This window comes from Salmo salar, chromosome ssa05 (genome assembly GCF_905237065.1).
Source record: "Salmo salar chromosome ssa05, Ssal_v3.1, whole genome shotgun sequence".
Classification (NCBI taxonomy): Eukaryota; Metazoa; Chordata; class Actinopteri; order Salmoniformes; family Salmonidae; genus Salmo; species Salmo salar.
The window spans coordinates 38,182,563-38,195,895 of NC_059446.1; the positions used below are offsets into that span (position 1 = coordinate 38,182,563).

At 43.4% G+C, this 13,333-nt stretch overlaps 4 protein-coding genes across 22 annotated transcripts in view; all 4 read left to right on the plus strand.

Moving 5' to 3' along the window:
• Positions 1-13,333, plus strand: part of LOC106604881 (protocadherin alpha-C2) — a 221,101-nt gene that overhangs the window by 126,914 nt on the left and 80,854 nt on the right. The window contains exon 1 of one of the 19 annotated variants that reach the window (XM_045718177.1): positions 3,632-6,173. The exons of the other annotated variants lie outside the window; for them this stretch is intronic. Coding sequence (XP_045574133.1) covers positions 3,804-6,173 — 2,370 coding nt within the window. The 5' untranslated portion in view covers positions 3,632-3,803. Of the gene's footprint in view, positions 1-3,631; positions 6,174-13,333 lie in introns of those variants that run through there. 19 annotated transcript variants of the gene reach the window in all.
• Positions 274-2,877, plus strand: LOC123743226 (protocadherin alpha-8-like). The gene has a single exon (XM_045719385.1). The coding sequence runs from the start codon at positions 274-276 to the stop codon at positions 2,779-2,781; it is 2,508 nt and encodes an 835-aa protein (XP_045575341.1). The 3' UTR covers positions 2,782-2,877.
• Positions 6,994-9,644, plus strand: LOC123743097 (protocadherin alpha-2-like). Its single transcript, XM_045718210.1, has one exon. It carries the CDS (start codon positions 7,125-7,127, stop codon positions 9,627-9,629), a length of 2,505 nt encoding a protein of 834 aa, XP_045574166.1. The 5' UTR covers positions 6,994-7,124; the 3' UTR covers positions 9,630-9,644.
• LOC106604883 (protocadherin alpha-4-like) lies at positions 10,315-13,100 on the plus strand. Its single transcript, XM_045718209.1, has one exon. The coding sequence runs from the start codon at positions 10,440-10,442 to the stop codon at positions 13,083-13,085; it is 2,646 nt and encodes an 881-aa protein (XP_045574165.1). The 5' UTR covers positions 10,315-10,439; the 3' UTR covers positions 13,086-13,100.

A 13,333-nucleotide genomic window follows, 5' to 3' on the forward strand; every position in this document is an offset into this window, starting at 1 on the left:
CTGAAGCTCGTACATTTACCACTTGGCGTCACTGTTGACCGTGGCATTGAGATATCATATTTGGTCTCGAGGCCCCTCCCAGTTTCAGAGGGAGAAGTGATTTCTCCGGGCTTTGTTACAAAGAGATGCAGGACGAGAGGGAGACTGGTCGAAGCGGAGTACACATAAGTGTAAAAAATAAGTTGAATTTGATACGTATATTTTTCGATGCTTTGATTGTTTGACGGATATTATTCTCTTTGGATCTATGCTTGGCTCACATTCGATGGAATTATGTCTTTACCGAATAGAAGGAGCTCTATTGTGACGTATTTAGTGCTTGTGCTGCTGGAGTGTTACTGGGAAGCGGTGTCCGGGCAGCTCTCCTACTCCGTCTCAGAGGAGGTAAACCCGGGGACTTCCGTGGGAAATATCGCTAAGGATCTAAACCTCAATGTCCTGGAGTTGGAGTCTCGTATGTTTCAGATTGTCACCGGATCCAAGAGAAAGTATTTCGAGGTAAATCTAAAGACTGGTGTTCTCTATGTGAATGAGAGAATAGACAGAGAGGAGCTCTGTGCGGAGGATCTGAAATGTATAGTCATCGTAGAGGCCGTTATCAACAATCCGTTGAAGCTTTACCGTCTAGAAATGATTATTGTAGATGTTAATGATAACGCTCCGTCGTTTAGTGCTAAATCACAAACTATAAACGTCGCTGAGAGCACTTTACCTGGAGTTAAATTCACTTTATCAGAGGCTTCTGATTTGGATGTTGGTAAGAATACTGTAAGCACATACAAGCTTAGTCCTAATGAATACTTCTCTCTTGACATACACAATGGAGGAGAGAGCGTGTCTGCTGAGTTGGTGCTGCAGAAAGCTTTAGACCGAGAGAAACAGCCTGTGATCCAGCTCACACTGACCGCTGTAGATGGAGGAAATCCACAGAGGTCTGGTACGTCACAGATTATAATTAATGTTTTAGATATTAATGATAACCTTCCGGTATTTACTAGCTCTTTGTATAAGACTACAATTCCCGAGAATGTGCTCATAGGAACAACGGTATTCACTGTGAACGCGACTGATGCTGATGAAGGTACAAATAGTGAGATTGTCTACTCTCTTAGGAATAAAGATCAAGACCGTATTCTAGATATATTTGAAATCGACCCCAACTCTGGCGTTATAACAGTAAAAAGCAATATTGACTTTGAGGAAAGAAAGGCGTTTGAGATCCGTGTAGAGGCAAGCGACAGAGGCCAGCCCCCGATGGCAGCGCATTGTAAAGTGCTGGTAGAAGTGGTGGACCTCAACGACAATGCCCCTGAGATCACTGTGACGTCACTCTTAGACACAGTGAAGGAGAACGCTAAGATTGGCACTGCCATTTCTCTCGTGTCAGTCCTAGATAAAGATGGTGGCAAAAACGGGGTTGTACATTGTGAAGTTGAGAATAAAGTCCCCTTTAAATTGGAGACAAACTATAAAAACTATTATTCGTTAGTGGTCGTTGGGCCTCTTGACAGAGAGAGTGATTCTCAGTATAATGTCACCATCACAGCTACGGATGAAGGCACCCCGCCTCTCTCCAGCACCAGCGTTATTACTGTAGACGTTTCTGACGTGAATGACAACGCTCCTCGCTTCTCAGAACCCGTGATTAACGTTTATGTTAAAGAGAACAGTCCGATAGGAGACGTCATTAAAACCGTGTCTGCAGTTGATGTTGACGTCAGTGAAAATAGTCATGTGACCTACTCATTCTTAGAGAGTAACAGCAACTCAGTACCGCTGTCTACAATGGTCAATATAAACTCCCTGACTGGAGATATAGTCAGCCTGCAGTCTTTTAACTATGAGGAGATACAAACTTTCCAGTTCAAAGTTCAGGCCACAGACTCTGGTGTTCCTCCTCTCAGTAGCAACGTGACTGTGAACGTTTTTATCCTGGATGAGAATGACAACAGACCTGGGATTCTCGCGCCCTATTCTGATCACGGCTCCGTTAACTCTGAGAACATTCCCTATTCTGCTGAAGCGGGCTACTTTGTGGCCAAGATCAGGGCTGTAGACTCCGACTCTGGCTACAATGCGCTGCTTTCTTATCACATCTCTGAGCCCAAGGGAACCAACCTCTTCAGAATCGGAACCAGCACCGGGGAACTAAGGACTAAGAGGCGAATGAGTGACAATGACCTGAAAACTCACCCGTTGGTCGTGGTGGTTTCTGATAACGGAGAACCCTCACTGTCAGCGACTGTGTCTATTGATGTAGTGGTGGTTGAAAGTACAGGTGAAATACAGACTCAATACAGAAACGTACCGAGAAAGGAGGAGAGCTTCTCTGATTTAAACCTGTATTTGCTGATCGCCATTGCCTCGGTGTCAGTGATATTTTTACTGAGCCTCATCAGTTTAATCGCTGTAAAATGCCACAGGACAGACGACAGTTTCAGAAGGTACAGCGCCCCAATGATCACCACACACCCTGACGGAAGCTGGTCTTACTCTAAATCTACTCAGCAGTATGACGTGTGTTTCAGCTCAGACACACTGAAGAGTGACGTAGTGGTTTTCCCCGCGCCGTATCCACCTGCAGATGCAGAACTGATCAGTATTAATGGAAATGACACGTTTGACAGGACTCAGACATTACCCAACAAAGACAAGGTGAGAGTAATATGCTTCACGAATGTGATAATGTTTTTTAAACCCCAGCACAGTTTTATATTGCAGTTTTGGGGAAAATTACAGACATTTGTTAAATGTAGTTGTATCATGGTTTCAGAGTTATAGGCCTCCACGTGTTTGCATGGTCAATTTAGTTTTTGATAACTTATGAGAATATATATTGGCAGACATTGCGGAAACAATATTTCCAGGCTGTATCACAACCGGCGGTGATTGGGAGTCCCATAGGGCGGCGCACAACTGGCCCAGCGTCGTCCGGGTTAAGGTTTGTCCGTGGTAGGTTGTCACTGTAAATAAGAATTCTTATTAACTAACTTGCCTAGTTATAAAAAAGGTTAAGTGTTTTTTTTTTAAATAAAACAATGTGCAAAAGAACATCGCTGTAAATGTGCAGACGCTGTCCGTGGTGCTGAAACGGTTAGTGTACTTTGGTTTCGAGGGGCAGAGGCCTTTTCGAATCAATTCTTATCATCGTTGAAAGTGGAATGGATTCAGTCAAGTGGTAGACAGTTGATTTCATTTTAAATGTTTCATCTCTCTGCTTTGTCTCCCCTGTTAACATTCTATCTGGCAGTTTCTATGGACGATCAAATAACGACAGCTGTCCTTGTATCTAAACTGTATTACCACTATTTCTAACTGACTATAATAATAACTCATTTTAAATGTTCCCATCTTTATCATTTCACATTTTGAAGTTCTCATCATGAGCAAGTGTAGTCGAATTCGACTCTACGGTGTGGTCGACTCTATCATGTAGTTGATTCAGATTTGAGACTACATTGGTCGCCGGTTATACACAGTGATCTTTGCTATTTTGCACACTACTATCACAATAGGTCAACTATATATTATATAAAATGACATGAAATCGAACACGTAACACTGGGTGTCACTATAGACCACGGAAAGCAGCGAAGTCAAATGTGTTTTTATACTCCTCCTCTGAAGGAAAATACAGAATAGTGTCACTGTCAGGGCGCGTTGTGAGGAGGAACGGTCGAGTTGTGATGTGACGGAGAGGGCTGAGCTGTGTACAGAATGTCCGACATTTAACGGAATATTTCGGGTTTTGATGGATACATGACCCTTACTTATTGGATTCAGTTGTTTTTATACATGCAGCGATGGATCGTCGAAGACAAAGAGAACGCGTTTGGATTCAGTGCGTCGCGTTGCTTTGTTTATTTGACTGGTCTGCAGCGCAGATCTCTTACTCCGTTTCAGAGGAGGTGGACAAAGGCACGTTCGTGGGGAATCTCGCTAAGGATTTAAACCTTAATGTACACGAACTGGAGTCGAGGGGTCTAAGGATTGTTTCCGGAAATAGTAAGATGTATTTTGAGGCGAATTTAAAAACAGGGATTCTTTACGTTAACGAGAGAATAGACAGAGAGGAGCTTTGTCCAAATACGATAAAGTGCTCTTTGAATATCGAAGCCATATTGAGCCATCCTGTGCTTCTGCATCGTATTGAGGTTAATATTTTAGATATTAATGATAACACACCTTCTTTTGTTGAAAAATCCCACACATTGAACATCTCTGAGTCTTCAACGCCGGGCGAGCGATATATGCTACCGATTGCAAATGACGCAGACACGGGCAGTAACTCGGTAAAGAGCTACAAGCTGAGCCCGAATGAACACTTCTCCCTGGATGTACAGAACGGCGGAGAGCAGAGTGTGTCTGCTGAGTTGGTGCTGCAGAAAGCTTTAGACCGAGAGAAACAGCCCGTTATCCAGCTCACACTGACCGCTGTAGACGGAGGAAAACCTCCTCGATCAGGGACGTTACTTATCGTTGTTAACGTAATTGATGTTAATGACAATTCTCCAGTATTTTCTAAGCCGCTTTATAAAGTTCGTGTTTTTGAAAATGCGCGTTTTGGGACAAATATATTAACTCTCACTGCAACAGATTTAGACGAGAGCGTAAATGGTGAGATAGTGTATTCTTTCTTAAAACGTGGAAATCTGGACCCCTCAAACATGTTTTCCATCAATTCAGACACTGGTGAAATTACAGTCAAGGGAAATGTGGACCATGAAGATAGTCCTGCATTTGAAATTCGGGTTCAGGCGATGGACCGAGGGCACTCACCTCGCAGTGCACATGGTAAAGTGTTAGTTGATGTTATTGATGTCAATGACAATGCCCCAGAAATCTTAGTGACGTCACTCATGAGTCCAGTGAAAGAGGATGCCGAGATAGGGACAGTGGTGGCCTTTGTGACAGTAACTGATAACGATGGAGGTAAAAATGGCCTCACTAACTGTGAACTTGTAGGGTCTGTTCATTTTAAACTAAAGTCCAACTACAATAACTATTATTCGTTAGTGGTAGACGGGCCTCTTGACAGAGAGAGTGTTACTCAGTATAATGTCACCATCACAGCTACGGATGAAGGCACCCCGCCTCTCTCCAGCACCAGCGTTGTTACTGTACAGGTTTCTGATGTGAATGACAACGCTCCTCGCTTCTCAGAACCCGTTATCAATGTTGATGTTAAAGAGAACAGTCCGGTAGGAGACGTTATTTATAAGATGTCTGCTTTTGACCCAGACTCAGATGAAAATGCAAAAGTAACCTATTCTTTATTAGATAAAAGTGTTTCAATATCATCAGCTGTAAATATAAACTCGGATACTGGAGATATAGTCAGTCTTCAGTCTTTTAACTATGAGGAGATGAACACTTTTCATTTTAAAGTTCAGGCCACAGACTCTGGTGTCCCTCCTCTCAGCAGCAACGTGACTGTGAACGTTTTTATCCTGGATGAGAATGACAACAGACCTGGGATTCTCGCGCCCTATTCTGATCACGGCTCCGTTAACTCTGAGAACATTCCCTATTCTGCTGAAGCGGGCTACTTTGTGGCCAAGATCAGGGCTGTAGACCCCGACTCTGGCTACAATGCGCTGCTTTCTTATCACATATCGGAGCCCAAGGGAAGCAACCTCTTCCGAATCGGAACCAGCACCGGGGAACTAAGGACTAAGAGGCGAATGAGTGACAATGACCTGAAAACCCACCCGTTGGTCGTGGTGGTTTCTGATAACGGAGAACCCTCACTGTCAGCGACTGTGTCTATTGATGTAGTGGTGGTTGAAAGTACAGGTGAAATACAGACTCAATACAGAAACGTACCGAGAAAGGAGGAGAGCTTCTCTGATTTAAACCTGTATTTGCTGATCGCCATTGCCTCGGTGTCAGTGATATTTTTACTGAGCCTCATCAGTTTAATCGCTGTAAAATGCCACAGGACAGACGACAGTTTCAGAAGGTACAGCGCCCCAATGATCACCACACACCCTGACGGAAGCTTTTCTTACTCTAAATCTACTCAGCAGTATGACGTGTGTTTCAGCTCAGACACACTGAAGAGTGACGTAGTGGTTTTCCCCGCGCCGTATCCACCTGCAGATGCAGAACTGATCAGTATTAATGGAAATGACACGTTTGACAGGACTCAGACATTACCCAACAAAGACGAGGTAAGAGGAACTCTCCTCCGCAGATGTTTAAATGTGTCTGCACTTCCAGTTAAATGTGTTTTGAGTTGTGCGAAAACAGACAGAGATATGTGGCATTGGGAAATATGCAGATATGCTTACATCATAGCAGGTTTCAGATTGATTTAAGTTGTCCACATTTTCAGCCTACGGATGCATATGGTATCAACGATTTATAGGCTACGGTGAAGACTTGTTTCCAAATGACTATGTTCACCAAGCGGTGAAATAGTAGTGGCTGCTGTACATGAGGCTCAAATCGTTTGTGCTTTGTGCTTCCAATGTCCAGTGATGTTTTTAGACTGATACTTGTCACTGGTTAAATTGAATGTATGCAAACCGTGGTAATTCGCTTTTCAGAGTTGTCTTTGCGGTCTTGACAGCATGACAATGTTGATAACCCTTGAGCTATCCGTATCACTGCTCTGCTACTCGTCCTATATTTTTATAGCTTCTGCCATCGATATCAAAATATAATCAACACGTAGTTTATTGTTCAATGTGGCTGAATGTTTTGGCTCCTTTCCCTGTGTTTTTCATTTTAACAAAACACTCGTTTATTTGTTTTATTTTTTTTTACATACATGCACCTTTCGCTAAAGAACATGCGTTTGTTTATTTGAAGTTATCTCTGTAGGCGTATTCTAACACATCAGAGACAACTCTCATTTTATACGAGTAATGTATAAAAGTAACACACGGTGTCACTATAGACCACGAACGGAAGATAAATCCTTGACAAACTAAGACTCCTCCTTTCAGAATGAAAAAAGAGAAGTGTCACCAGTCCGGACCGCTTTGTGAAGAGAAACACCATTAGACGGAGACGGGTGGGCTGTATTGGATCTCTGATATACGTATAACGGATCGTTTTGTGGTTTTAATGGATATGTGATTTTGACTTATGGATTAATTTGTTTTGTACACGCAACGATGGATCGTCGAAGACAAAGAGAACGCGTTTGGATTCAGTGCGTCGCGTTGCTTTGTTTATTTGACTGGTCTGCAGCGCAGATCTCTTACTCCGTTTCAGAGGAGGTGGACAAAGGCACGTTCGTGGGGAATCTCGCTAAGGATTTAAACCTTAATGTACAGGAAATCGAGTCGAGGGGTCTGAAGATTGTTTCCGGACAGAGTAAGAAGTATTTCGAGGCTAATTTGAAAACGGGGATACTGTTCGTTAACGAGAGAATAGACAGAGAGGAGCTTTGTCCGAATACGGTAAAGTGTTCTCTAAATATACAGGCCATATTGAGCCATCCTATGCTTCTCCACCGCATTGAAGTAAATATTATTGACGTAAATGACAATGCACCGTCATTCCTTGAACAATATCATACATTTAACATTTCAGAATCTTCTTCACCCGGTGAGAGATACCCTCTACCTATAGCAAATGACGCAGACACGGGCAGTAACTCGGTAAAGAGCTACAAGCTGAGCCCGAATGAACACTTCTCCCTGGATGTACAGAGCGGCGGAGAGCAGAGTGTGTCTGCTGAGTTGGTGCTGCAGAAAGCTTTAGACCGAGAGAAACAGCCTGTGATCCAGCTCACACTGACCGCTGTAGACGGAGGAAAACCTCCCAGATCTGGGACGTCACAAATCATTGTTCACGTAGTAGATGTCAATGATAACTCGCCAACATTTAGCAAATCACTCTACAAGGTCCGTGTTAATGAAAATGTATCTTTAGGGACACAACTATTGAAGTTAGAGGCTACAGATTTAGACGAGGGTCCAAACGCTGACATTTTATATAGCTTTATGAAGCGTGGCAATGTGAACAATGCAGATATGTTCTCCATAGATTCCCAAAGTGGTGAGATTACTGTAAAGGCGAATTTAGATCACGAGGAAAATGCAGCATATGAGCTACGGGTGCAAGCGACGGACCAAGGCCCTTCGGCCCGAAGTGGTTATTCTAAAGTGTTGGTTGAAGTTATTGATATCAATGACAATGCTCCCGAAATATCTGTGACGTCATTAATGAACCCAGTAAAAGAGGATGCTGGCATAGGGACCGTGGTTGCTTTGGTGACAGTTACAGATAAAGATGGAGGTAAAAATGGCTTCAGTAACAGTAAACTTGTAGGGTCTGTTCCTTTCAAACTGATGTCGAACCACAAAAACGATTATTCGTTAGTGGTAGACGGGCATCTGGACAGGGAGAGTGTTTCTCAGTATAATGTCACCATCACAGCTACGGATGAAGGGACCCCGCCTCTCTCCAGCACCAGCGTTATTACTGTAGACGTTTCTGATGTGAATGACAACGCTCCTCGCTTCTCAGAACCCGTTATTAATGTTTATGTTAAAGAGAACAGTCCAGTAGGTGACGTCATTTATACGATGTCTGCATTTGATCCAGATTCAGATGAAAATGCAAAGATGACGTATTCATTATTAGATAAAAGTGTTTCAATATCATCTTCTGTAAATATAAACTCAGATACAGGAGATATAGTCAGCCTGCAGTCTTTTAACTATGAGGAGATACAAACTTTCCATTTTAAAGTTCAGGCCACAGACTCTGGTGTTCCTCCGCTCAGCAGCAACGTGACTGTGAACGTTTTTATCCTGGATGAGAATGACAACAGACCTGGGATTCTCGCGCCCTATTCTGATCACGGCTCCGTTAACTCTGAGAACATTCCCTATTCTGCTGAAGCGGGCTACTTTGTAGCCAAGATCAGGGCTGTAGACTCCGACTCTGGCTACAATGCGCTGCTTTCTTATCACATCTCTGAGCCCAAGGGAACCAACCTCTTCCGAATCGGAACCAGCACCGGGGAACTAAGGACTAAGAGGCGAATGAGTGACAATGACCTGAAAACCCACCCGTTGGTCGTGTTGGTGTCTGATAACGGAGAACCCTCACTGTCAGCGACTGTGTCTATTGATGTAGTGGTGGTTGAAAGTACAGGTGAAATCCAGACTCAATACAGAAACGTACCGAGAAAGGAGGAGAGCTTCTCTGATTTAAACTTGTATTTGCTGATCGCCATTGCCTCGGTGTCAGTGATATTTTTACTGAGCCTCATCAGTTTAATCGCTGTAAAATGCCACAGGACAGACGACAGTTTCAAAAGGTACAGCGCCCCAATGATCACCACACACCCTGACGGGAGCTGGTCTTACTCTAAATCTACTCAGCAGTATGACGTGTGTTTCAGCTCAGACACACTGAAGAGTGACGTAGTGGTTTTCCCCGCGCCGTATCCACCTGCAGATGCAGAACTGATCAGTATTAATGGAAATGACACGTTTGACAGGACTCAGACGTTACCCAACCAAGACAAGGTAAGAGTAATACCCGTTACGAATGTGTCAATGTCTTTTAAACTCCAGCTTTGCTATTGCAGTTTTGGGGATAATGACAGACATTTATCAAACGGTTTCAGAGTTATCATGCAAATGTTTGCATGGCCAATTTAGTTTTTGATATCGTATAAGAATATTTCTGGGAATAAATTGAGTGGAAATGTGCAAAAGAACATCGCTTTGAAAGCACAGACGCTCTCCGTGGTGCTGAAACAGCGTTCTTTGGTTTCGAGGGGCAGAGGCCTTTTCGGATCGATACTTTTAAACGTTGAAAGTGGAATGGACATTTTCAAGTGATGTAGAAAGTTGGTTTGAAATGTATTTTTTAGCTCTCTGCTTTGTCTTCCCCAGGAACATTCAATCTGGCAGTTTTCTATATGGGGGGGATCAATAGGGCCTCCTGTATTTGGTTACCTGACTCTTTGACAGCTGTCCTCGTTACTAACTTTTACCTTTATCACCACGACTTTAAATGACTATTGATACTCATTTTAATTGTTCCCCAGTGTTTGCCGTTTTACGCGTCCCAACCTGAGCACCTGTATTCAAACTGGACCCTATCATGCGGTTGATTCATAGTTGATACAACATTAGCCAATGGATACATATACAGTCATATTTGCTATTTGCTTGCTACTATCACAGTAAGTTAATGATGTGGTATAAAACGTTGAGTTAAATCAAACAAGTAACACATGGTGTCGCTATAGACCAGGAATGGAAGAGTGGTCACTTATATTCTATGACTCCTCCTCTCTGAATGAAAAAAAAAAACACCGTCACGCTTTGTCAAGGGAAACACTCGAATGGTAGTGAGAGGAAGAGGGCTGGGTTGTGTGGATCTCTTACTTGACGGATTTTTTTTGTGGTTTCAATGGACATGCCACTTCTATTTCTGGAATAATACGTTTCGTACAAGCAGCGATGGGTCGTCGAAGACAAAGAGAACGCGTTTGGATTCAGTGCGTCGCGTTGCTTTGTTTATTTGACTGGTCTGCAGCGCAGATCTCTTACTCCGTTTCAGAGGAGGTGGACAAAGGCACGTTCGTGGGGAATCTCGCTAAGGATTTAAACCTTAATGTACACGAACTGGAGTCGAGGGGTCTAAGGATTGTATCGGGACATAGTAAGCGGTATTTCGATGCCAATTTTAAAACAGGGGTTCTGTACATCAACGAGAAGATAGACCGAGAGGAGCTTTGTTCGAATACGGTAAAGTGTTCGCTAAACATACAGGCCATATTGAGCCATCCTACGCAGCTCCACCGCATTGAGGTTAATATTTTAGACGTTAATGACAATGCACCATCTTTCCTTGAAAAATTCTATTCATTCAACATTTCTGAATCATCATCCACAGACGAGCGATATCTTTTACCGATAGCAATCGATTCAGACACGGGCAGTAACTCGGTAAAGAGCTACAAGCTGAGCCCGAATGAACACTTCTCCCTGGATGTACAGAGCGGTGGAGAGCAGAGTGTGTCTGCTGAGTTGGTGCTGCAGAAAGCTTTAGACCGAGAGAAACAGCCCGTTATCCAGCTCACACTGACCGCTGTAGACGGAGGAAAACCTCCACGATCGGGGACATTGCTGATAATAGTGAACGTAATTGATGCCAATGATAATTCCCCCACGTTCAGTAAGCCGCTGTACAAGGTTCGCGTTAATGAAAATGTTCCGTTCGGAACTAAGGTGATTCAGCTAAATGCCACAGATGTAGATGAGGGAGTCAACGGTAAAGTTGTATATTCCTTTATCAAACGTGGTAACGTGAACCCCTCTGATATGTTTGATATAAATTCAGACACTGGAGCAATCACAGTTAAGGGAAATGTGGATTATGAGGAAAGTCCTGCATATGAAATTCGTGTGCAGGCGACAGACCAAGGCTCATCACCCCGTAGTGCACACGGGAAACTATTAGTGGAAGTTATTGATTTGAATGACAATTTCCCAGAAATATATGTGACGTCACTCATGAGCCCCGTGAAAGAGGATGCTGAGATAGGGACAGTGGTCGCCTTGGTGACAGTTACAGATAAAGATGGTGGTAAAAATGGCCTCACTAACAGTAAACTTGTTGGGCCAGTGCCCTTTAAATTGAAATTGAATTATAAAAACGATTATTCATTAGTAGTAGATGGGCCTCTTGATAGAGAGAGCGTTTCTCAGTACAATGTCACCATCACAGCTACGGATGAAGGGATCCCGCCTCTCTCCAGCACCACCGTTATTACTGTAGACGTTTCTGATGTGAATGACAACGCTCCTCGCTTCTCAGAACCCGTTATTAATGTTTATGTTAAAGAGAACAGTCCGGTAGGTGACGTCATTTATACGACGTCTGCTTTTGATCCAGATTCAGATGAAAATGCAAAAGTGACGTATTCATTATTAGATAAAAGTGTTTCAAAATCATCGTATATTAATATAAACTCAGACACAGGAGATATAGTCAGCCTGCAGTCTTTTAACTATGAGGAGATAAAAAAGTTCCATTTTAAAGTTCAGGCCACAGACTCTGGTGTTCCTCCTCTCAGCAGCAACGTGACTGTGAACGTTTTTATTCTGGATGAGAATGACAACAGTCCTGGGATTCTCGCGCCCTATTCTGATCACGGCTCCGTTAACTCTGAGAACATTCCCTATTCTGCTGAAGCGGGCTACTTTGTAGCGAAGATCAGGGCTGTAGACTCCGACTCTGGCTACAATGCGCTGCTTTCTTATCACATCTCTGAGCCCAAGGGAACCAACCTCTTCCGAATCGGAACCAGCACTGGGGAACTAAGGACTAAGAGGCGAATGAGTGACAATGACCTGAAAACCCACCCGTTGGTCGTGTTGGTTTCTGATAACGGAGAACCCTCACTGTCAGCGACTGTGTCTATTGATGTAGTGGTGGTTGAAAGTACAGGTGAAATCCAGACTCAATACAGAAACGTACCGAGAAAGGAGGAGAGCTTCTCTGATTTAAACCTGTATTTGCTGATCGCCATTGCCTCGGTGTCAGTGATATTTTTACTGAGCCTCATCAGTTTAATCGCTGTAAAATGCCACAGGACAGACGACAGTTTCAAAAGGTACAGCGCCCCAATGATCACCACACACCCTGACGGGAGCTGGTCTTACTCTAAATCTACTCAGCAGTATGACGTGTGTTTCAGCTCAGACACACTGAAGAGTGACGTAGTGGTTTTCCCCGCGCCGTATCCACCTGCAGATGCAGAACTGATCAGTATTAATGGAAATGACACGTTTGACAGGACTCAGACGTTACCCAACCAAGACAAGGTGAGATCTCTACATAAACTAACCTATACATCTTATGTTGAAGCATATTTGTATACTCCTTTGAACTCTCAGTCAAAGAATATTGCTTTCAAAGTTGCTATTATGTTGAAAACATCCATCCACTCAAGAGTTTTTATATTGGCTTTGTTTTTCACTGTGTGTGTGGCCTCCTGGCTTCATAAAGGGACTGTTGCTGTCCATGGTTCTGAAAGTGCGCTAAACTTCGGAGCTGAGCGTTTAAATGTGCCTAACCCCAGCAAAGTCGTAAGTATTTAGGGTATAGTGAGAAAAAAGACAGGAACGTATTCAACGTATGGGAAATATATCGATGCATCATTTTTCAGATTGATGATATGGGTTACACAACCGCTATTGACATGATCTGTCTAAAGGTACATATGCCTATTGTGTATCCATGTCAACCGCATTTGTTTCCAACGGACTATGTTCAGTAAGCGGTGCAAGCTTACCGGGTGCTTTCCATGGTGCTGAAACCGTTTTTGCTCTCCGCTGATGGGAGCCGT

Coding starts and splice junctions, on each gene's coding strand:
- LOC123743226 (XM_045719385.1), top strand. CDS start 274: ATGTCTTTACCGAATAGAAGGAGCTCTATTGTGACGTATTTAGTGCTT.
- LOC123743097 (XM_045718210.1), top strand. CDS start 7,125: ATGGATCGTCGAAGACAAAGAGAACGCGTTTGGATTCAGTGCGTCGCG.
- LOC106604883 (XM_045718209.1), top strand. CDS start 10,440: ATGGGTCGTCGAAGACAAAGAGAACGCGTTTGGATTCAGTGCGTCGCG.